This window comes from Rutilus rutilus (assembly GCF_951802725.1).
Source record: "Rutilus rutilus genome assembly, chromosome: 13".
Taxonomy (NCBI): Eukaryota; Metazoa; Chordata; class Actinopteri; order Cypriniformes; family Leuciscidae; genus Rutilus; species Rutilus rutilus.
Genome location: NC_140218.1, coordinates 37,391,973 through 37,416,616, shown reverse-complemented (window position 1 = coordinate 37,416,616; position 24,644 = coordinate 37,391,973). Strand labels below are relative to the sequence as shown.

Sequence of the window (24,644 nt, the reverse complement as noted above, 5' to 3'; positions counted from 1 at the left end):
GCTCCATTTTTCTGGCTGCTCTCTTAAGGGCCCGAGTGTGCTCGTTGTACCACGGCATTGGACTATTTTCTTTAATCTTCTTTAAGCGCAACGGAGCAACTGTGTCTAAAGTGCTGGAAAAGAGAGAGTTAAAATAACTTGTGTGTTTCGGAGCATGACACCATCATTCTTCATTCAGAACTCCAGGTGTGCAAGGCTTGTTCATCACACACAAACAGACCTGAGGCTGTAGTCACTGCCAAAGGGGCTTCAAACAAGTGCTGAGTTAACAGTCTGAATACTTGTGCTTTTCATTTCAGTTCTTTATTTTTAAGAAATTATATGATCAAGGCACAATGACTATAAAGGATTGATTACATGCAGATGCTCTTGACTTGTTTGTAAGGTGGCCAACTAACTACCATATAAGAATTAATGTTTGTTGTGTGCAAAGATTGTGGTTTGGACATTAAGTAATAGGTCTATAGAATTCATTTTATTTTTACACATACAATTAGAAATTAATCTCATGTGAGATTACATGGTTTTAATGCAAAAACACATTTTAAACATCCAGTCAATTCAAACACTGTCAGTTGTAAATTAAACAGTATTGTTATTATTAAATTGCAAATATTAACATAATAAGATAACATTCATGATACATACATACATTCAAGTAATAGGCATGACATACTGTAAGAGAGCGTCTTAGAAATGTAAGGCACAACATCACCAATATGCATTTGTCTTTCTGCCCCTTAAAGGCTGTCAGAAAACATGCTACATAAAAACAGTGTATTTAAATAATTAAAATAACCCTCGTCAGTTGTCATTGTGAAGTCACCAGTCTGGAGCAATGTAGTTTAGGCACTTTAGCGCAACCTCAAAACCTAGAAAACAAGCCTAAAAACAGGAGAAACACACAGAGCATTTAAAAGCAGAACCTTTCAAAGCATATCAACACTCATTTTAGCATTCTGTGTCCCTTGAATAACAACTGTAAAATTGAAAATGTATCACTGACCCATTACAAAATGCAGAGTTGTGAGAAAATGTTTGTGAACAATTGGAAAGGTCAGGATTTCTGCCTAGATGATCATCTGACCCCTATCATGCTATTTTAAAGGTTTCCTACAATAGGTTTATGTACATACATCCAATGTAAAAATACACTTTAATTTTCTCATAATTCATAGTTTGCACGTGACGTCAAGCCACTGCCCGCCAGCCACTTTTACCACGTTTGTACTAAGTACTAATGTAGTGAGAAAGTGATATGAAAAGGCCAAATTTAATATGCACTTTATTGATTGAATTGATCAGGCAACCAGATGAACCTGGAAATGAAATGTTAAATTTGTTTTCCATAGAAAACTATTATAAAGAAAAAGCTTAACCATTTGGCACATTGTGTTCATATTCTGCTCGCCTGTCGTCAATAAGGTGTGGACTGAATCTTTTAAAGGGGTCCTATAATGCCCTTTTCACAAGATGTAAAATAAGTCTCTGATGTCCGCAGAGTGTGTGTATGTGAAGTTTTAGCTCAAATACCCCACAGATATTTTTATATAGCATGTTAAAATTGTCACTTTTTGAGGGTGAGCAAAAACGCAGTTTTTGTGTCTGTCCCTTTAAATGCAAATGAGCTGCTGCTCAGGGGGCGGAGCTTCAACAACTCACGTCCTCTTGCCTCACACACACATGCACTGAAAATTTCAACACCTTTCATGTTCAAACCAGACAAAGGTGGAGAGACTCAAGAAGAAGTGACAACATGTAGAAGCAACAGGACATTTCTGAATGGTTAGTTGGTGAATTTATGTAGCTGATGTGGAGTTATCTTCTATTCATTGATTAGCATGATCAAGATTAGTCTTGATAATCTATAAATTGTGTTCAGGGGGCGGGGTTTATGTAAATTGTAGGGTTAGTGATGTCACTAACCCGGGAGGAATGTGGTGTAGTCTCTACCAGCCGTTTGTTGTAGTCCTTAAAAAGCAATCTCTTTAAAAGAAAATATCTCCCTTTGCTTTGAACTTTCAGTGTTGTAACTTTGCAGATGTTGTTTATGCTCAAACAGCAACATTACACACTAACTAAAGTTAAGAAAGTGAAATCATAATCAAACACCGCTTTAAACTCAATGTTTTAGTACAGTTTAAGCACTGGAACGTCCCGCTGTGATTGAAATGCAGAAGCAGGTTCTGTATATACATCACAAGTGCCCAAAGCTTGAACTTTATAGGCATTTTAGTTTTTCTTCTTTAGAGATGAAAAATTGACGGGCCTGTGCCGCCGTTCAGTGGATGTTTTGCCCTCTCCACACCAGTCACATGACTGAAAACGGTGAATATGCATTGCAGCATCACCTCTCTTCCATAAAGGGTTTGGTCTCTCTAAACTCCTCCTTTCTGAGACTCTGATCAGATGGCCCAGTCTGTTGTAACTGGTCTACAATAAACGAAGCCTGTTAAGGCAGCATATTCCTCTCTGTTATTGTTTTTATCTCCACTGAGACCAACTGAGATCTAATCGTCTCACCAACCATTTTCTACAACTCCAAATGAAGTGCTGATATTGTCAAATGTTTTGCATGAGTGTGTTTTCTCACCGCATTAGCTGGAAATGCTCGTAACATGACCGCGCTCAAGCCTTTGTAGAGAGCGCGAGCTCCTTCGTCCCGTAACAGTGTTCTCAGCACGTCTCCTAAACCCCGGTAACGCCCGTCTGTGGCTGTGGGACAGAGACCACAGGACATTGTTCACATTTAAAGCTCTAATATTGGCACCCTTGGTGATTATGAGCAAACCGGACTTCAAAAATTCTTCCATTCAAAGTATTCGCAAAAATATAACCTTTAAATAAAATCTAATTTATGTATGTATATTTAAGAAAATGTCTCACCAAAACGTAAAATAAAAGTTCTATTAATGTTGCAATTGGTTAACAATGAACTAAATTCCATTATTGAGCAATTCTAAAAAAATATATATGTTCAAAACCGCATTCTTGCAAATGAATTAAGGGTAACATCATTTATTATTATGCATTTATCTCTACACTCTTTATTAGGTACAATACACCTGTTCATCTGCTGTTAATGCAAATATCTAATCAGCCAATCACGTGGCAGCGCCTCATGCTTCAGGCATGTAGAGATGATGGAGACGATCTGCTGGAGCTCAAACTGAGCATCAGAACGAGGAAGAAGAAGATTTGTCTTCCAGAAACTGCTGATCTACTGGATTTTCACACACAACCATCTCTAGCTTACAGAGAATGGCCTGAAGAAGAGTAAATATCCAGTGATCTGCAGTTCTGTGGGAGGTCAGAGGTCAGAGGAGAACGGCCAGACTGGTTCCAGTGTAAGACAACAGAAACTGTTGTTAGTTAAACAAAGCCTGTGTTTAGGCTATAAAGGAAATGCAATTTGGCCAAAGAAGAACTTTTACTTTATATAACTAAATGTTAATTTAAAAGCATCCTACTTCAGTGTGATATATTACCATATCTTTACGCTTAACACTGAGAATTATAATTATTGTTATGTGACGATTGGGTGCGGATATGTAAATCAGAGAAAATCAAAGGTTTATTTTTAACAGTAGATCCGGCTGACGTTAGAACTGATCCGCATCTCTCTAACTGACAGCTGATACTCGCGTGATCCCCCACTGGTGCATGGCAATACTTGACTTTATTTTCATATGTGACCTTGAAGGAATCCAAAAGTAATCAGATTACAGTACTTCCATATTGTGGAGCTTGGATTGCATTACTGAATACTTGTTTTATGAAGTCATTTGTACTTTTTTAAAGTGACCCTCCCAACTCTGACATTGACAAATTCAGAAGAAATGTTTGTTGTGTACCGGTTTGATAGTTTGACTTCAGCACATCTGCAGGCAGAGCGATCAGCCAGTTTACCATGCCAGCAATCCCCCCCGCGAGAAGAACTCTGGACGTGCTGAGCTGATGAACACTGGGGGAAATCTGAGAATATTAGTTATAAATCTAGATATTATTTATAGCCAAGACAACAAACTGACTCTTACCTCTCTCCATCAGGGGTCAGGTAGTGTTTTAAGAAGTCATATGTTAGAAAGTATATGCCATTTGAGGGCACATCTAAATAAATCAAAAAGAAAAATATGTTAGTGTTTATCACAATCATCTTCATAAAATGCATACTGTGGTCCTTAAGGCAGATTAACAATTCCCTTACAATAATAAGTTTATTCAAGTGTGCTTTTAGAATACTTATTTTAAACAAAAAAATAAGAAAGTATACTTTCAGTCTATTTTGTATGTACTTCCCAGAAATATACTTAAAATTACACTTAAGTATACTTCACCTATACTGACAGAAAAGTATATTTGGCCTGTACTTGTACTCAGTCTCTTGATCAGATATACTTAAAAGTATAATTGAGTATTCTAAGTATACTTGGCTTGTAGTTGTGTTTACACTTTTGATCGAGTAGCCTATTAAATACTTTTTTCCACATAGTTTTAAAAAACTGTCTTATAAACGTACATGTTTTGGCATATAATAATTTGTTTTAAAATATTGATTTATAAAGACAACAGATCAGATAATTCTGAGAATGTGATTTTCTTGCGTAGGCTAGTCCACTGCTAGTGTGCAATGGAATTTACTTCAAATCTACTTAAAGTACAAGTAAAGGTATATTTCAAGTATAAAAATTAATACCTAAATAGGAACATAGTAGTATTTTTAATGCGCAAAAATAAAATATAAATAGTAAACTATAATTATGATGTTAAGATAACTTACTTAAGTGTAACTTACAAGTACACTTGCAGTATAAAACTACTAAAATAGTAGTTTACAGAGAGTATACTTCAAAGTGTACTTTCATAAACTAAAAAATGTGCTACACGTATTTGACTCGTAAACTATCAGTATAAGTTTACTGGTGGTACAGACATGATGTATTGTTTCTGCCTTAAATTATTACATTGTTTCTGCCATAAATTGTTACATTGTTTCTGCCATAAATTGTTACATTGTTTCTGCCATAAATTGTTACATTGTTTCTGCCATAAATTGTTACATTGTTTCTGCCATAAATTATTACATTGTTTCTGCCATAAATTATAACATTGTTTCTGCCATAAATTGTTACATTGTTTCTGCCATAAATTATAACATTGTTTCTGCCATAAATTGTTACATTGTTTCTGCCATAAATTGTTACATTGTTTCTGCCATAAATTATTACATTGTTTCTGCCATAAATTATTATATTGTTTAAATTAATACATTATTAGCTAACTGTGTGATTTGTATATGTACATTTCTGAACTACATAACTAAGAAAGTCATCTCTGATGGCAGATCACTCTAAATTGTAATGTGGACTCATGCATTTTCTGTAAAGCTGCTTTGAAATGATATTCAAATAAATGTGAATTGAATTGAATACAGTTGCAGTAAAAACAAAAAAACATAGGTGTAAATTAGTTGTGTACTCAAAGTTTACTACTGTTAAGTATACTTGAAAAAAAGAGGGCCAATTTAGTCCTAATTAGTATTGAAATAGTACACTTACAAGTTTACAACTAGTACCTTGATATTGAACCTTGAACTTGAAGTATACTTAATTTTTTTATAGGGTTGCTATACACAACATAGTAACGGCTATGGCATGACAAACTGGTTCGCCAAGCAATGTGTGTGTCACTGAGCAGCATCCATAAAGGACACCTGTTAATCTTAGTTTACAGGTCAGGGACTAAATGATGTCATCTGAAGAACACACACATACAGTGCAGTACAGTATACACACACACACACACACACCTCTGATTAGAGTAAGAACAGTGCCCTTGTAGACACTGCAAATTCCCTTTTCCTTATAAAGTCTGAGTCCACAATCCACTGGTCCAGTGTACTTCAGCTGACAGGCTGAGGACTGGGTCTAAAACACACATGCAATCGTCAAATAAATACAAAATTGTAATTATTTCTATTCTTTCTTTTGAAGTTTCAAGGGATTTATAAATGTTCCCTCATGTGACTAGGCCCAATGTGATTTCACAGACATTATGTAAATTTAACTATATTTCCTGATCACGTTTCTGTAACGGTTTTGTTTGGTTTAGAATTTTGCCCAGTTTCCTTTAGTTCCTGTTTCCCCGCTCTGTTTAGTTTCCTTGGTACTCATTATTTCTCCCTAGTGTGTTTCAACAGTTACTCTTTGATTAATTGATTATGTACACCTGTTCCTCTATCTAGTTTCCTTTATTTGTATCGTGTGTGTATATACGTATGTATACTCCTGTGTTTTAGTCATTGTGTCACGGACAGATGATGATGACAATGATGATGAGGAGTAGAGGATCTTAAAAGTTTATTTAACAAAAACAAGATAGCATTATCCAAACATAACAGTAATCCAAACAGAAGAAGAGAAACATAACAGCGTGTATAACACAAACTGAAACAGAGGGCATTATTTACAGATGAACAACAGAACTAATGTGGGCAGGTGTACTCTAATCAATCAAACAATGAATTACCATGACAACCAGGGACAACGGGAACACAGGAAACAAAGAGAAACAAAGAGAAACAAACTAGTCCTTGAACATGACACCAAAACACAGACAAAACGTGACTCGTTCATGTGTGGTTTATGTCTCCGGAGTTAATTCGAGTGTTTTCCTGAGTATCTGAGTTTAATAAAGGCTGTTCCCTTTCAAACAGTGACTCGTATTGCGTCTGCTAGATGCGATGGGGAAAACTCCTATTCTCCAATTACTGAAGCCTTTTATAAAATAACACAGTGCTACTGCACAGCCATGCACTGATCTACATGCACACTATTGGCTGGTCAGTGGGAACTGCACGAGCCTGTGGCGGAGTAGCGTAACGGCGCAAAACCAATCATTGCACAGCCCGCCCATCGGAGCGCAGATCCCCCCAGAAGGGGCGGGGCACCTGCCTATAAAAGCAGCTCATTTCGCCATATGATTCAGATTTAATCTCCTTCAGCGACGGTCTTCTCTATTCAGCAGCTCGCTACCTCTTTCAGAGTAGGGGCCCGTTGCCCCCTCAGAACCTTTCAAAGGATGCTAGGCCTCATGGCCTCCACATCTACAGTACTTCCGCTGGGTCTGCTGCAAATGCGCCCCTTGCTGTACTGGCTGAAACCCCAGGTCTCTTCCCGAGTGTGGCGCTCAGGCCACCTTCATGTCAAGGTGGACCACGGCTGCATCAGAGTCACGGCCCCTTGGAGAGACCCCAGCTTTTACGACTCCGGGGTAAGCTTGGGGCGGTCTCACGGAGGACGGTAGTCACCACAGACACCTTCAACACGGGTTGTGTTGTGTTGTGGGGTGCTCTGTGCAAGGGCAAACCGGACGAGAACGGAGAAACGGCTGCATCAACTGCCTAGAAATGATGGTGATTTTGCTGGGCCTCAAAACCTTCCTACCACACCCGACAGGTCACCCTGTCTTAGTCCGATCGGGCAACACAACAGTAGTGTCCTACATAAACTGCCGAGGCGGACTCAGGTCGAGACCTCTGTACAGGCTAGCCAGAAGACTCCTCTAATGGGCACAACTCAACCTGCGATCGCTGAGAGAAACGCACGTGCCAGCAAACTGAACCAGGGTCATGTTCCCCAGGGGAATGGACCCTTCATCCCCAGACGGTTCAAATGATCTGGAGTATTTTCGGGAGGGCAGAGGTCGACCTCTTCGCCTCCGAAGACAACTCTCACTGCCCAATATTCTTCTCAAAGGTCAGGGATGCGCTGGCCCACAAATGGCCCAGCCTTCCCCTTTATGCTATTCCCCCGGTCGCGCTTCTCCCTCAGGTCATCAAACGGATCAGGGAGGGCGGACAAGTAGTCCTTCCAGTGGTCCCTCTCTGGCGGACCCAACCTTGGTTCCCCGAACTGATTGTGATACCCCTGAGGAAAGACCTCCTTTCCCAGACGAACAGGACGATTTAGCACCTCCATCCCAAACTATGGGCCCTCCATGTGTGGCCCCTCGACACTTACAGGCCTCCCAGCGAGAGTCCTCACCACCATTTGTGAGGCTAGAGCCCTGTCCATGAGACGCCCCTATGCCCTTAAGTGGTTTGTCTTCTCCAGCTGGTGCTCAGCCCGGAGCCAGGACCCTGCATTATGCGAAGTACAGCTGGTACTGTCATTTCTACAAGACCTACTGGCCGCGAGTCGCACCCCCTCCACGCTCAAAGTCTACATGCCGGCCATTGCAGCTTTCCATTCTCCAGTGGCCGGCAAATCGTTGGATAAAAGCGACTTGATTGTTCGCTTCCTGAAGGGGCGAGGAGGCTCAACCCGCCTTGCCCTCCTACCATACCCTCCTGTGACCTATCTACGGTCCTCAGAGCCCTTAAAGGGCCTCCATTCAAGCCGCGACAGTCGGCCGAATTGATTGAAGCCACTCTCGCTCAAGACTGCACTCCTGCTAGCCTTAGCATCAGTCAAGCGAGTAGGCGACCTTCAAGCGCTCTCTGTTAGCACTTCCTGCGTTGAGTTTGGATCAGGCGACTCTAAAGTCGTCCTCAAGGCACGGCTATATGCCCAAAGTGCTTTCGACTCCGTTCAATGCACAAGTAATTTCGCTTTCTGCTCATCCCACGTCGGAAGACGAGCAACAATTACACCTGCTCTGCCTGGTTCGGGCCCTAAGAGCATATATAGAGCGCCCTGCACAGTTCAGACAGTTGGAACAGCTCTTCGTAAGCTTTGGCGGCCGCACCAAAGGGCTTGCGGACACAAAGCAAAGATTATCCCGAGGGATAGTAGATGCTACTATCAGCTTACGCTTCAATGGGCCTTCAATGCCCCATTAGCATCAGAGCACACTCCACCAGAGGCATGGCCTCCTCCTGGGCGTAGTCCAGTGCGGTGTCTATTGGCGATATATGTGCGGCAGCCGGCTGGTCCTCGCCGTCCACCTTCGCCAGATTTTATAACCTGGAAGTCCCTGCACTACAGGCACATATCCTCTCTGTATAGTTGGAGCTGGCCTCTGAAAGAGCCTGGCCCACCATTACTCTTAGAGGTTCCTACCAATCTCTGAACCCTCTTCAGGGCACGCATTAGCCCACCTGCCCTCAGGGCCATAGAACATGCCGTTCGGCTTGAACATATCACGCCGTGAATGGATTGGTTCGATGTGATGTGAATACGAGTGACCGCTCGAAAGGGAGCAACTCGGTTACTAAAGTAACCTAAATTTACAGTGTTTTGGTTCTCAAGAACAGTTTTTTTCTGTTATAGTCTTGTGCTTTTCTTAATGAAAGTCGAGTGAGCTATACAGTATGTTGCTATAGTAAATTGGTTAGGCTTCATTCATGAGTCTTTTTATTACCATAATAATGGTGTCCATACTATGGATACAGGTGTATTTATGACAGTAGTGTGTGTGTGTGTGTGTGTGTGTGTGTTTGTGTGTGTGTGTGTGTGTGTGTGTGTGTGTGTGTGTGTGTGTGTGTGTGTGTGTGTGTGTGTGTGTGTGTGTGTCAGTAATGTGCCCTGCCTGCAGTAAACACTTGATTCTCTCTCCAGGAGCCACGATCACAGTGGTGAACACTCCTGCCAGCATCCCTGCCAAGCAGATCTGTGTGTACCTGACAGAGATAAAGCCACGGGAAAGAGGAGGAGAAACACATCTGTTCACCTGCTGCTGTCTTCAGCTACATGAAGATGAACATACATGAGCTTTTATTAAGACTACAAATTGTACCTTCAGACACATCATGGAAATTGAGCGTGTTAAATGTGACATATTCAGCACAAACTTGACATCATTTTAAATGACAAACGTCCCGTGTCTCTGCTGTACTAACGTGATTGGTACGGTGGGGTCCCGTTGCAGAAGTTCCTTTCCCAGCCCAAAGCCAAAGAAATTCAGTGCCATCATCGGGGTGACACCAGCTAGCGGAGCGCCCATCCCTTTATACAGGCCCAATACCCCCTGCAGACAGTAAACAGGGTAAAAGAAAGATAAGTTTATGTGAGCAGGTTAGCAATATAAATGTGGCCCCGTTCACACTGCAGGCAAAAGTGGCCCAAATCTGATTTTTTTGGGGTCAAGTGACCAGGTCAGACTTCTTCATAGGTAGTGTGAACACTCAAATCTAGCCCAGATCAGATTTTTTCAAATCAGATTTAGACCACATACATATGTGGTACTGAATCAGAACCATATCTGATTTTTTTCAATGCGACTGCAGTGTGAACAACCAAGGCGGATTTGATGCGACTTTTACGTCAATCTACGTCGACATTTGTCACAATTATGCGCCGGCGAAGCTTTAGACACAACAGACACTAATATGGAGAACAGCGATGGAGCGAGTCAATGGAGGGAGAGTGAGGTGTTAGACCTAATTAGTATATGGGGAGATACTTCAATTCAAGCTAAACTAGAAGGATCCTACCGTAACAGCCATAAACGCGCAAAAGGCAAAAATTGCCAATTTTGCTCTCTTTCTCTTTCTTCTCCTCCTCAGCACCTGCTCATTAATGTTACGGCTTCCATTACACAAACATTTTGAAATAAATTCGAATATGCTTACTTCCTCCATAATCTCCCGAACTTTAGTGCAACCGCGTGCTGCGTCTGACGTCATTGTTATTGTTCTTTTGCGCATGCGTGTTAGTTTGAAACCTCAAACAGTTCACACTGCAATCAGATATAGGTCACATTGTAAAAGGTAATGTGAACAGCCAATCAAAAAATCGGATCTGAGCAAAAAATCAGAATTGAGCATCAAGACTTGCGGTGTGAACGGGGCCTATGTGCTTTTAAATTCACTTATCATATCCTTTGTTGTTGACGTCAAAGGTTGTGCATCCAATCAAAGTATTTAAAGGAACACTCCACCGTTTTTTTAAATAGGGCTTATTCACCTTCTTTCCTACATTTAGATAGGTGGGCAAATGCATTTTTGTCTCAGTGCATGCATTGTTTTAGTTTGACAGGGTCAGCGCTAGCTTAGCTTAGCATAATGAATGGAATCCTTTGTTGCCAGCTAGCATGTCCTGAGTAAAAGTGATATAAAAAATAAAAAAAACACCTAATTACTTCTTGTGGCCTGCGTATTCACAACAAGTACAAATAGTTAACACTAGGTGATTTCCTAGGCAGATATTGACTTAAATATTAAGGACTATATTAGGGGGAAGCACAGGCGAAGCACTGCTACTTGGGTGTGATATCTCTGAGCCCAAGTAGCAGTGCTTCGCCTGTGCTTCCCCCTAATATAGTCCTAAGTCAATATCTGCATAGGAAATCGCCTAGTGTTAACTATTTGTACTTGTTGTGCATACGCAGGCCACAAGAAGTAATTAGGTGTTTTTTTGTTTTTTTTATATCACTTTTACTCAGGACATGCTAGCTGGCAACAAAGGATTCCATTCATTATGCTAAGCTAAGCTAGCGCTGACCCTGTCAAACTAAAACAATGCATGCACTGAGACAAAAATGCATTTGCCCACCTATCTAAATGTAGGAAAGAAGGTGAATAAGCCCTATTTAAAAAAACGGTGGAGTGTTCCTTTAATTCATATTTCACTTGTCATATACAAATATGACACACTAAAGATTTATCCAGAGAGTTGTCATGACTGGAATAAATGTATTAATAATTACATTTATAGACCTTTTTTACTAATTCATTGTCGGTTCTGGGAATGTAAAAAATGTCCAGTTTTCTTGACGTTAGAGGAACGTGTTTTAGAAGGTATGATGTTCCTCAACCGTTCTTTCAACTTAATTTTGATTAAGAATTAAATATTCTAGGAATGTTGATTTGTAATATTCCAAGAACATAGAAATGCCCAGTTTCCTGAATGTTAAGAGAATGTTAAAGGTTAGTATGATGTTCCTGAAACATTCTTTCAATCACTCAAACACCTGCTGTGAACAAGCACTGAAAGAAAGAGAAATAAGAACACAAACTACAACTTTCTTCAGCCACAGTCTTAGATGAACTTAAGATAAAAGACATTAACTCTCTCAAGACTACTATCATGGTGATCTGGTTTGCTTTAGTTGGGCTCTTGACCCTTGACTTATGTTAAGTTGCTTTTTTTCAGCCTTTGCAGGTGATTTCAGAAAACATTTCTACATTGATACTGAGACCAACACTGAATATTTGGAGAACGTTCTTGTAAAAAAACTCAGTGTTGTTAGTTTCTCAGATGATCTGTCATCGGTCATGTAGTGGGACACTTTATGTGTGCTGTTCCAAAAGCATTAGCTTACAGAAAGCTATTACCTCTTTGAAAACAGTCTTTCGGAGGCAGTCATATGTTCCTGTGTAGACAACACTTCCCTGAGTTTGCAGACGGACCTGTGGAAACATGAGTACTGAAAACATGACATAACTCGCTTGCACTGTGAAGAAAGACACATTTATCTGGAGGGAGTCTTGAGAACAATTCGAGATAAAGCGTGGTCTAATAAAAACTGATACAGCCCTATGTCAGTAAAAGCTAGCGTTATCTGTGTTATTCGCTCCCTCTGTGTCTTTGGATAACATATCACTACTGTCACAAATGTGTGACCGTGTTACTTCATCTGTCCTCGAAACATTAACCACTCTAAAACTGCTGAGCAATCATTTACTGAAGGAATGATTATTCCTAAGTCTGTAAATATGTGGCAGCTGGGTGAATTCTGTCATATAAACCAGAACTGAATTAATGTTGCACAATAATTGTGATCTATTCTGATCTTCTATTTACATATTATAGTAGCAGAATAGCACTATTATGCATTATTATGTTTGTCTAGATGAATGCCAAATGTATCACCCCAAAGCTCCTGCTAAATCATGTTAAAGCAGATAAAAATATGACTTTATAAATGACACCCTTGCCAATGTATGTTCCTCTTAATTGTGCTCTGCTATTTCATGAATCTTGTTATTCTTGGGGAAGTTTTACCTTGATAGTGTCCAGCGGGTGTCCAGCGAATAAGAGACAGAGCCCCCCCACCCCTCCAGCCACGAAGTTCTTCAGAGGAGAAACCCTTCTGTCGGACTCGACGGCATCCATTATTACTACAGAATATAATATTAAATATTCCCCAACTACTCCTCTGAGTGTCTGAGCGCTCTCTTCATTGATCATCTGCTTTCAGTGGACTTCGCCACTGTTTCCCTGAGCTCGCAGAACATCTTTCAACCTTTTACAACTGCCTCCTCTAACGGCAATTGGTATGAATTGCACGTAGAATAAATAGAATAAAATAGAATAATGATCATTCTTGTTATTAGCCCGAAAGTGTGCTCTGTTCCCCCACTCTTAATTTAGTGCTTTATTTTTGACAGCTGTGTGTAAATTAAAATGTACAGTCGCCATCCATACGCTATAAAAAAGCGCACCTTCTGTAAAAGCGCACCTTGGTGATGGACAGGTGATGAATGAGATTTCGCCGTTAGGTCAGAATTGTGAGATAAAAAGTCGCAATTACCTTTTTTATTTTTTATTCCATGTGGAAACAAGCTTCCATATCCACACAGGACGAAGCAGCGTATGGCAAACATAGACATAATAAATAAATAAATAAGTAAGTAAGTAAGTAAGTAAGTAAGTAGCCTACGTATTATGTCTGTGCTGTGCGCTGTTGTCCTGCAGATGGCGGCGGTGTGACGAGGATCATCTTCAGCTCACTCTCATTCATCAGCAGAAGAAGAAGAAGAAGAAGAAGAAGAAGAAGAAGAAGAAGAAACGACCGGGAAACTGGAGCATCACTGACAGGTAAAAACTGTTTCAAACATCTTATCCTGTATTGTTATTACTATAATTATTATTTACGTCATTTACTCAAACATATGTAATGCTAATGGTTTATATAATTGAATCTGTTGGTCCTGATGTTAATATCGTAACGCGTAACGTATGTAGCTGCTATTGCGTTTGTAACATCCAAAATGAGAGAGAAACAGTAACGTTACATGGATTTATGTATTTATTTCCCATTTGTTTGTGTGTGTGTGTGTGTGTGTGTGTCAGGGATCGATCGCTATGTCTCAGAGGAAGAAAGCGGTTTCAGCTTCGCAGAACAAAACTCAGAGAGTAAGAAATCACATTTACAAACGTGTTAAATAAACTAAATATTCTTGTTTTAAAACAGAAGAGTAACTTAAATTCTGAATTTTGAGAGCTGCGTTGGTAAGAAGTTCACAACACATTGTGTGTGTGTGTGTGTGTGTGTGTAGCGCTCTCAGGCAACACTGAATGAGGATGAGGAGGAGGCGTCCTTCAGCCAGGTGACATCATCACAGGTCCAGAGAGCCCGAGAGAACTTCACATCTGACCAGCTCGACCGCAAGGTGCTTTAACTCTTTCGTTATCTTTTGTGGATCATGTGACAGAGTTAGTCTGGTGATTAAAGAGAGACTGTGAGTTACAGCTGTTCTTCACTGATGAAGATGAACATGACTTCAGCTGAGCTTCAATAAACACTGAACATCCCAAACTCAAACATCTCCAAAGAAGTTTTCCAGCTTTTAGTATGAATGGGCTATGTTGGCTTAATATGAATAAGTATGCTTACTTATCTATATGCCAGTGTGCTGCAGAACAATGACAATCTTCACATACACTGGATATATGCTCTCAGATTCACAGTCTCTCTCGTCCACCAATGGGCATCTTGGGTTTTGATCATTCGGCTCTTTAGATTTTCTGTCCAATCAAATGCTCACTTAAACCTGCAATCAGAATACAATTCTCTAGCTCTAAGAAAACAATAGTAAACATTATTTAATCATTATTTAGTTGAAATCAGTTCAGTGATAATTCAGTTTAGTTCAATAACTGTAAAGTTCATCAAAGATGAAATGAGTTCAATTTGGCTGTACAGCGGCTCTACACAGTGATGTCATCGTCAGCTCAGCTCAGTTCTCGTCCAACAGTGCCAGTGCCGTCAGATCACTGCTAATGATGAATATTAAGTTTCTCCAACTAAGCAAGCCAAAATGTATATAGATATAAATGTTGATCAGTAATAGTTATATCTGAATGTGTGTCTGCTCTCTGCCAAGGTGGCGGAGGTGGTCCAGTTCATCTTGATTAAAGACCAGAAGAAGATCCCCATTCGGAGAGCCGGTGTGTCTTCTGTAGTCCGTGACATCCCTATCACAGTTCTGCTTTACAGAGAAATCATGATTCATTATAGAAATGTTGTATTAAAATGTAATACATATTCATTGTTTTCTGTCTTTTGACTGATTTCTGCAGACATTGGCAAACATGTGATAAAGGACTACAAACTCCTCTACACTGACATCATGAACCGAGTGTGTCGCACATTTGAGCAGGTACTGTGTGTGTGTGTGTGTGTGTGTGTGTGTGTGTGTGTGTGTGTGTGTGTGTGTGTGTGTGTGTGTGATGCAGGTGTTGAACACCTCGACTGAAGGGCCTTTATAGTGTGAATATGAGCAGAGCTCAACTCGTGTGTGTGTGTGTCATTCATGAGTCTTTTTATTACCATAATAATGGTGTCCATACTATGGATACAGGTGTATTTATGACAGTAGTGTGTGCGTGTGTGTGTGTGTGTGTGTGATGCAGGTGTTTGGACTAAAGCTGGTGGAGACTGATCCCAAAAATCACATTTATATCCTGATCAATAAGCTGGATCCCATTCAAGGAGAGCCTATGAGTATGTAAGTTACACACACACACACACACACACACTCTGGATAAGCACTACTATAACACGCTTCCATGTACAAGTATGTATTAGTCAAAAGAAATCAATATGCAGTGCTTTCAAAGGCTTCCATAAAATGAAGATAGAAAATAACACAAATGAAATCTTCGAGCACACAACATTAGCCAGAGTTAGAGGAGACCTGTACATGACAGCGGTGGACTAAACACTGGGGTTTTTGCGAACAGAAGACAAGGTTGTCATAATGATCCCCGTTCACACGGATCTACAAAAACAACTGAACACACTGTATTATTGATGACAGGTCACACAAAAGTGTGTGTGTTCAGGCCCTCAAACGCTGTTGTCGTGTAAACGAACGGCTGAAATGCGTCCGCTTCGACTTCAGGCGCTTCCTCATTAGTGCTGTTTGTTAAGATCAGTGCAGACTTGATGTGCTTCTGTAGTAATGCAATTCTACTTACAAATTACTGTATTTTGTCAATCTGGGTTTAAGTCGAGTCACCATTCTTTTTTTTCTTTTTTTTTCTTTTTTTTTTATGTTCATTTTTATTTAAACAACAATCAACATACATATCCACATAACAACACAACCAACAACACAACATGCATACAGACATACATTGTGCTTTTACATCGTGTATATAAAGAAAATGAGAAAGAATAACATCAGTAGATCAAAGGCAAAACCTGACGACAGCATCAAGAGATGGTCCTCACTGCAGAACATGAAATCCAGGGGGAGGAGTTGGATCCAGATCCAACTCCTCCCACCTTACATATTCCTTAACCTACCCATCTCCACCCCCTGATCCCTAAACCCACCCCTAAACCTACCAATCTCCACCCCTTAGATCTGGATCTAACTCCGCCCCCTGGATCTCGTGTACTGCAGTGAGGTGCTTCTGTCAATTCGTCCCGTTACAGTTATAATTGGTTTTGGAGATCATTTATGAAAGGACGCCACATGACAGTGAACTTAGGCCCGGAGCCCCTTATTTTTTCTAAGTCTTATTTTTTCCAAACTCAGGAATTGTAACACATCTCTGGCCCACTGTTTACAAGAAGGGGGGAAGGACTGTTTCCAATTAATCAAAATTAAGCTTCTTGCCAGCAGAGAAGTAAAGGCTATACAGTCCAACTCAAGTGTTTTGTCACAATACCAAAAGATGGCAGTTAAAGGATTCGCACAAACATCTTTACTGAATATTCTAGAATAAGACAAAAATCTGCGACTGAAAAACAGACAGCCCCCTAGGACATAACCAGAACACATGAGCTGAGTGCAGGGAGGGTCAACGGAGGAACACATCTTTGAGTCACCTTTATTTCTATAGCGCTTAATATGATACAGAATGTTTCAGAGCAGCTTTCCAAAGATGACAGGAAAATAATGATTCAGTGTTGATTCAGTTCAGTTCACTAATGAGTTAATTTCAGCTGTACAGCAGCTCTGCAGAAACAGTGATATCATCAGTAGGTGGTGGAAAGTCACTGTCTTTATGAGTGAGTCATCGAGTCATTAATTAATTCAGTAACGAAGCAAGTGGCTGTAATTATGAATATGAATCATTGAATCATTGACTCTCACGATTTGTTCAAAGCTGCAGATTGGTTCACAAACACTGCTGTCCTGTGGCTTTGTTGGAGCTATTATTTTGTTGCAAAAAATACTGACAATACAGTTTTTTATTCATCACTTAATATTAATACCTTTTGTTTGTTGAGCTGTCGTATAAAATCACTGTCACATTTGCAGTCGTGTGGATATTTGTATAATATGTGATCAACATTAAACACAGGAACTCACGCAGGGTATGTATCTGTATCGAAGAGAGTTTGAATATTAAATCGATCTCAATGCACAGTCTAGTGTCTATATTTGTTCTTCGTGCTAGTAAGTACTAAATCCCCACTTTTACAAAGGTAGGCTACATTGTCGAGAACAGCAGTATAGCGCGATTTAATAATTAAATGAATGGCAAAACTCAGTATTTTGTTCGCGTACCCCCTTCTGTCACCTCACGTACCCCCAGGGGAACCACTGCAGTATCGGATATGATAGACAGACAGAAGCAGTGTTTGTGAGACTCAAACACACGTGCAGTATCCAGCTGTTCCTCTGTCCACACAGGCGTCCTGTTACCCCGAAGAAGGGGCTGCTGTTCGTCATCCTCAGTGTCGTCTTCATGAAGGGTGGTGTCATCAAAGAGAGTGAGTGCTTCATCATCACACACACACACACACACACACTACACCGCTGCTGATCTCTTTCTGACGCGTGTTCGTGTGTTTTCATGAACGCTGCAGATCTGGTGTGGAATACACTCAAGAAGCTGCGCGTGGATCCAGGGTTGGTGGACAAGATTTGGAAAAAGTCATTTTACTGATTAGCTTTTTTTCTTTTTTAATAAATCACTTGTGTGTCCTCACAGGGAGAAGCATGACGAGTTTGGTGACGTGAAGAAGGTGGTCACAGATGAGTTTGTACGGCAGAAGTAAGTGAACGTGTCTTTCTGCAACAAAATGATTGGCTTTCTTTTAATGGTGTGTGTTTCCCAAGCCCTCACTTTCAATACTCATTAGCCGAGTTTCCACTGTTCCTCCGGGGACATCGGGGGCCCTATTTTAACGATCTGAAACGCAAGTAACTTTGTGGGCGGGTCTCGGGCGCTGTTGCTATTATACCGGCGGGATAAATGACTCCTGCGCCTGACGCAAATCTAAAATGTGTTGGTCTGAAGTAGCTTCATTACTCATAGGTGTGGTTTGGGCGTAACGTGAAATAAACCAATCAGAGCGTCATCTCGCATTCCCTTTAAGAGCAGGAGCGCTTGTTCCATGGCGGATTGCTATTATAACGGCGGACTTGCCAGGAGCGGTTCACAGCCGAGGAGACCGACCGTTCTCGTCAGGGCCGTAATCAGGGTTGGGGAGTAACGGAATACATGTAACGGCGTTATGTAATCAGGATACAAAAATCCAGTAACTAATCCGTTACAGTTACGTCAAAAAATGTAGTAATCAGATTATAGTTACATTTTGAAAAAAGGGGGAATACTTTCAGGATTACAATGGTTTCATTTAAAACTAAATAAATCAGTATTTTGGCATAATAACACTATATTAAGCGCTGCTTGATTATACAGTAGTTCCTGGTTCTGTTGCCAGTAATGACTCACGTGTGCCACGCGCTGGTGCATGCGCAAATAACAGCTGTCTACAATCTCCTCAGACGCAGATTGAATCACTGCTGCTAGTAGAAATGACGCTGCCTGCGGGTAAAATCGCTTTTAATTCATGGAAATTCCGCTGCTATTTTGCAGAAATTAGGAGAGTAGCTTTTTCAGTACCCAAAATGTCCTTTCTTAATCTTTAGTTACGTAACGGGATGTTCGCTGTCTAGGTAACGTAGGGGAACTCCCACTGCCAACGCTCCAAGTTCAGTCAGGCAAATTAAGAAAGATCACGGCTTTAGTCAACATGTAGGCCTATTTTAAAATAAACTAATATGGAGATTTAGTAAAAAATTTAAATGTTGTGTTTTTATTTTTTAGTTAAAAATTAGTTAAAAATAAAACAAAATAATCTGTAATACCATACATTAGCCACTAGATGTCTGTATAGCCCTTTACATAAATATATATTCAGGCATGTGTGTATATTTTGCAAATATTGTACACTGGACCAAATTCTTAATAAATAAAAAAAATATATATATTTTTTAATAATATTTCTTCTTGCTTGACTTTATTTATATACGTGACCTTGAAGTAATCCAAAAGTAATCAGTTACTTTACTTTCATATTATAGTACTTGAATTACGTTACTGAATACTTTTTTTAGGAAGTAATTTGGAACTGTAACGGAATACATTTTTAAAGTAACCCTCCCAAGCCTGGCCGTAAAACACAGAGAAGTGACATTGAGGACGGAGAAACACACCCAGATTAGCTTCGGTTAAACAGGCGTATAATAATTTGGGTAAATGCGTAAGCTAGATTTATGCCTATTTTTCCACATCTTTATGGACACAACAATGATTTCCCTCGTGTGGAATATTTTTCCTTGTAATTATTTATGGTTTGCAAAAATGGGAACCGCTGCTTCTGTGTAGATGAGAGAAGCAAAGTGTATGCGCGTTGTGCACACGCTACATTATGGCCAAGCATGCGCCCTTAAAATAGCATCTGAATAACATGCGCAACGCGTCACTGACTTTAGACGAGGTTTCTCCTGGTCAGTGGCGGAATTGTTTTCTGAAACTGCAAAATAGCACCAGGGAACATTTGCGCCGGAACACGCCTCCTCTTTTCGCTGAACCGCCCCCGGGAGCGCAAGTTCATTCCCTAATTTACCGACGTGCGTCTGTGGAGGGAAAAGTTTGCTGTGTTCGGGTACAAAATAGGAATGATACATACATTCCTTGCGATCCGATGGGGATTCTGATCACAGTATGAGAGAGAAATAATATTCATAGTTCATTTATATAGTGCTTTTAACAATATGGATTGTTTCAAAGCAGCTTTACAGTGATAATAGGAAATTACAGTAACAGAGATTGTTTAGGCTTTACAGCAGCTCTAGAATAAAGTTATTGTACCGCTAAAGTTAGTTTTGATTGATTCACTTCTGTTGCAAAGATCATTAGATATTAACTTAGGGGCCGCTAACACGACACCGTTCTAACAGAAAACACTCAACGCGCTCCGGCCGCTCATCCGCACAACAACAGTGCCTGGTGACTCGAGAACACACTCCCTGAAACACACAGGTTGTGTGTTTGAGTCCCAGGTTAGGTGGTGTGTTCAGAGCCGCTGTTCCTCAGACCATGAACAGCTGGTTTATATCACACCATAGACAATAAAGGGTCCAGCAGAATGAAGACAGAAACAGATTCATGATCTTCATCAGAGGACTCCTGACATGTGTCTATGACTATAACCATAGTGGCGTTCAGCAGCTGTTTCAAGAGGGACTGGTAATGAAATGAGTACTTTAGATAGAGCCTAGTGGGTAATGGTTACAGGAATAGTTCACTTAGAAATGAAAACTCTGTCATCATTTACTCTCCCTCAAGTTGTTCCAAACCTGTATGAGTTTCTTTCTTCTGCTGAACACAGAGGAAGATCTTTGGAAGAATGTCAGTAACCAGACAGCTGATGGACCCCATAGGATGAAAAGGAAATGCTATGGAAGTCAAAACATCTTCTGTGTTCAGCAGAAGAAGAAACTCATACAGGTTTGGAACAACTTGAGGGCGAGTAAATGATGACAGAGCTTTCATTTCTAACTGTTCCTTTAAAGCCCTTTGCTGACAACACAAGAGCTGAAGGTTCTCTTGACGGCTGTTAACATTAGCAAAACTTTGTGATGTTCATGTCGCGTGTCTCCTGTGTTTCAGGTATCTGGAGTACGTGAAGATTCCCCACACGGAGCCGGTGGAGTACGAGTTTCGCTGGGGTCTGCGGGCGGAGAAGGAGGTGTCCAAACTCAAGATGCTGGAGTTCGTTGGAGAGGTCTGTTCAGTTTTACTGATGTTACATTCACCCAGGTGACATGCAGAGAGTTCAGATCAAATATATCACTATAATTTTACATTTTTGAGAGGGCACTTTAAACACCCACCCTTGTTTAACACATTAATAAAGCAGGGGTTTTAAAGTGTGGCGCGCGAGGACACGTGTGCGGGGGGAGTAGGGCTGTATATCCTGCTGACAAGTGGCTTGATGAATACAGGCAAAACACAGTGATCTGTATAGATCTCTTTATTTAATACCCTGTTTATAATTCTATAAATATATTAGTGCTTGGCAACAATTAATTGCGATTAATCACATCCAAAATAAAAGTTTGTGTTTACATAATATATATGTGTGTATAATTATTTTGTATATATATATATATAAATACACACATATGTACGGAAGCCCTGAACCGCAAAATCTGTGAACAAAATAATCTAGCATTAGTTAAATGTAACGAGTACATCGGGTGTTATAGGAAGTGTCCCCGGTTAGATGTTTAGATCCATGTCTGAGGCAGTTTGACTTCACGAGCGCATTTCTTAAAAAAAAAATTTTTTAAAAAAGGTCTACCGAACACTGGTCTCGTAATATTTTGACTTTAATCTCTAAATATTTTGACTTTAATCTCTAAATATTTTTACTTTAATCTCTAAATAATTCGACTTTATTCTCGAAATTTTCTCTGAATTTCTTTCTTTATTTTTATTTTTTTAACGTTGCGGTTCAGGGCTTCTGTACATATGCATACCTATTTAAGAAATATTTGCATGTACAGTGCTATGCATAAGTGAATACACCCATGCTAAAGTTGACTAAAAAGAGGAATAAAAAATCATCTTTTGGAAATTGAACTTAATGCCTTAATTTAAAAAATTAGGAAAAATCCAACCTTTAAGGACACCAATTTTCTTTGTGAATGAATAATGTATCGTAAATAAATAAATGTTCTTCCTTAAAATACAGGGTGCATAAGTGTGTACACCCCTATGTTAAATTCCCATAGAGGCAGGCAGATTTTTATTTTTAAAGGCCAGTTATTTCATGGATCCAGGATAATATGCATCCTGATAAAGTTCCCTTGGCCTTTGGAATTAAAATAGCCCCACATCATCACATAGCCTTCACCATACCTAGAGATTGGCATGATTTTATTTCAGTTAGCCTAATAGCTGGTTTGATTTGCATTGAGAGATGATCTTATGGAAAGTACCCCATGCCAATCTCTAGGTATGGTGAAGGCTATGTGATGATGTGCGGCTATTTTAATTCCAAAGGCCAAGGGAACTTTATCAGGATGCATAGTATCCTAAACAAAAAATAAATAAAAATACTTAAAAATAAAAATCTGCGGGATTTAACATAGGGGTGTCCAAACTTATGCACCCTGTATTTTAAGGAAGAACATTTATTTATTTACGATACATTATTCATTCACAAAGAAAATTGGTGTCCTTAAAGGTTGGATTTTTCCTAATTTTTTAAATCAAGGCATTAAGTTCAATTTCCAAAATATGATTTTTTATTCCTCTTTTTAGTCAACTTTAGCATGGGTGTATTCACTTATGCATAGCACTGTATATACTGTATATATATTTATACACCATTTATATTATATAAATATTTTAAATATTAATACAAAAAAATCTTAAACAAAATAATTATACACAGTACACCTTAATTATTGTAAACACAAACTTGTATTCTGGATGTGATTAATCATTGCCCAGCGCTAAAATATATATAATATATATATACTTAACCCTAATATTACCACTCTGCCTTGTATTAAATTACTTTCTTTTTCAAATGTCTTTTCCCAACCATGTTACATTTTGGTCTTTTTCACCCCTGTTGTGTTTGCATCCGTGATCATAGTCCGCTAATACACAGACATTGCTTTGCACAGGGTCTTTAGAAGCTGTATTTCTGTTACTGATGAACGGCTCTGACATGTTCACCCTTAAAATGACTGTTGAACAGCCGTGGTGATTTATGCATGAGTGTAATGCCGTTCAGTTGAACACGTGTGTCTGAATGGAGTGTGTAACCGTGTGTGTGTGTGTGTGTGTGTGTGTGTGTGTGTGTGTGTGTGTGTGTGTGTGTGTGTTCTCCGGCAGCTGTTTGAGCAGGATCCTCAGAGCTGGACTCAGCAGTTCAGAGAGGCCAGCACTCAGAGCACTGTGGACACCAGCAGCCAGAGGACATCATCATAGCTCTGCTTTCCTCTCACAATTCTTTCATTCTTAGATTTCTTTGTATTTTGTAAATGAATAAAGTTATTTTCCAATTCTCTCATGTACTGCGTTCAGTGTCTGGTGTGGTTTACGCCACACACTCCAGGTGTGAGTGTGCAGTGTGGCCAGAAGTGAAGAAACACACCTTTATAATAAACAGCTTATTCCAGTCATTTCTCAGATCAGTGCTTCAAAATAAACCGACAATTTTGCTGACACAGGTCAGTTTTGATGACTTTGCAATATTTATAAAATGTTAAAATAGTAATAATGAAAAATGAATACACTTAAATGTGTGCAATGTATGTAAGGACTTCAAAAGCCCTGACATGGAGGGGAGAAGGAAATCAGCAATAGCTTTCTAGAGTGAGCTTTTCATCTTTGCATTCGAGACGACATTCATTGGCTTCAATTTATATTTAAATGTATTTATTTTAAATATCCTAGTTATTTTCAACAATATTTTAAAATTAAAATAAAAAAAAATTGGTAAAAGAGCTTTTATGTTTAAAGGCCCAATAGACTGGAATAATTCAATCTATTAAATCATTTTGGATGTTTAAACAAACTTTATCTAATTTTGCGTCAGACTGTACATGCTATCATTGAAGGTGACACTTTATTTTTATATTGGATGTTTATAATTAGATCCATTGATACAGATACTTTGTTGTACATTGATTAGTTGTTATTTTTCAATTAAAGTTTGTGTTTTGTTGTTTGGTTTGTTATTTGTCTGTATTGTTCATTTGTTTTTAGTCTTGTTTCGATATAGTGACTGTTACAGGACCCCCTGCAAAACGAGATGGTTCATCTCAAGGGGCTAATCCTAATAAATCAGTTTCTCTAACGTACAGTATCTACAATCTGCAGATGTACAGTAGAGTTCTGGTAATGAAGTTATGAGATATATCTTGTGATGGGACCTTAGAAATACTCCAGAAAAGACTTGTTCAGTGGCAGTGGCATAACTAGAACTTGTTTTCTTGTGTTCAATTCTACTATATGGAGGGATATACCATACCTAAAGCAATTCCACACAATAGCAGTGTTTATTCTCTTCATGTATGTTTGAGAGCAGGACCACAGGCGCTAAGGAGGCTGTAGTTCAGTACACAGACATGAGGCAGGGGTTAGTTTGAGCACTGAATGTGTCTTCAACAGCACAGACGTACATTTAGACTACAGTTGTGACGT

General features: G+C 39.6%; 2 protein-coding genes across 2 annotated transcripts; one reads left to right on the top strand and one right to left on the bottom strand.

Annotated features, from left to right (window-relative positions):
* Positions 1–453: 453 nt before the first annotated feature.
* Positions 454–13,214, bottom strand: LOC311301926 (mitochondrial carnitine/acylcarnitine carrier protein). Its single transcript, XM_084427341.1, has 9 exons — positions 12,948–13,214; positions 12,278–12,352; positions 9,842–9,969; positions 9,532–9,622; positions 5,810–5,927; positions 4,038–4,110; positions 3,855–3,964; positions 2,594–2,715; positions 454–885 (listed from the first exon to the last, which is right to left on the bottom strand). The coding sequence occupies exons 1-9, from the start codon at positions 13,131–13,133 to the stop codon at positions 823–825; spliced, it is 966 nt and encodes a 321-aa protein (XP_084283467.1). The 5' UTR covers positions 13,134–13,214; the 3' UTR covers positions 454–822.
* A 433-nt stretch (positions 13,215–13,647) lies between these two features.
* ndnl2 (necdin-like 2) lies at positions 13,648–23,508 on the top strand. The gene is made up of 11 exons (XM_084428785.1): positions 13,648–13,763; positions 14,019–14,081; positions 14,225–14,338; positions 15,053–15,116; positions 15,249–15,328; positions 15,582–15,676; positions 17,819–17,898; positions 17,995–18,037; positions 18,120–18,182; positions 21,090–21,204; positions 23,331–23,508. The coding sequence occupies exons 2-11, from the start codon at positions 14,031–14,033 to the stop codon at positions 23,424–23,426; spliced, it is 801 nt and encodes a 266-aa protein (XP_084284911.1). The 5' UTR covers positions 13,648–13,763; positions 14,019–14,030; the 3' UTR covers positions 23,427–23,508.
* Positions 23,509–24,644: the final 1,136 nt, after the last annotated feature.

Excerpts from the sequence above, each read along its gene's own strand:
- LOC311301926 (XM_084427341.1), bottom strand. The coding sequence starts at position 13,133 with ATGATCAATGAAGAGAGCGCTCAGACACTCAGAGGAGTAGTTGGGGAA. Across the intron at positions 12,353-12,947 it reads ACCCGCTGGACACTATCAAG|GTCCGTCTGCAAACTCAGGG; the intron begins GTAAAACTTCCC and ends ATGTTTCCACAG. Across the intron at positions 3,965-4,037 it reads CTGACCCCTGATGGAGAGAG|TGTTCATCAGCTCAGCACGT; the intron begins GTAAGAGTCAGT and ends GATTTCCCCCAG.
- ndnl2 (XM_084428785.1), top strand. The coding sequence starts at position 14,031 with ATGTCTCAGAGGAAGAAAGCGGTTTCAGCTTCGCAGAACAAAACTCAG. Across the intron at positions 14,082-14,224 it reads CGCAGAACAAAACTCAGAGA|CGCTCTCAGGCAACACTGAA; the intron begins GTAAGAAATCAC and ends GTGTGTGTGTAG. Across the intron at positions 17,899-17,994 it reads GGGTGGTGTCATCAAAGAGA|ATCTGGTGTGGAATACACTC; the intron begins GTGAGTGCTTCA and ends TGAACGCTGCAG.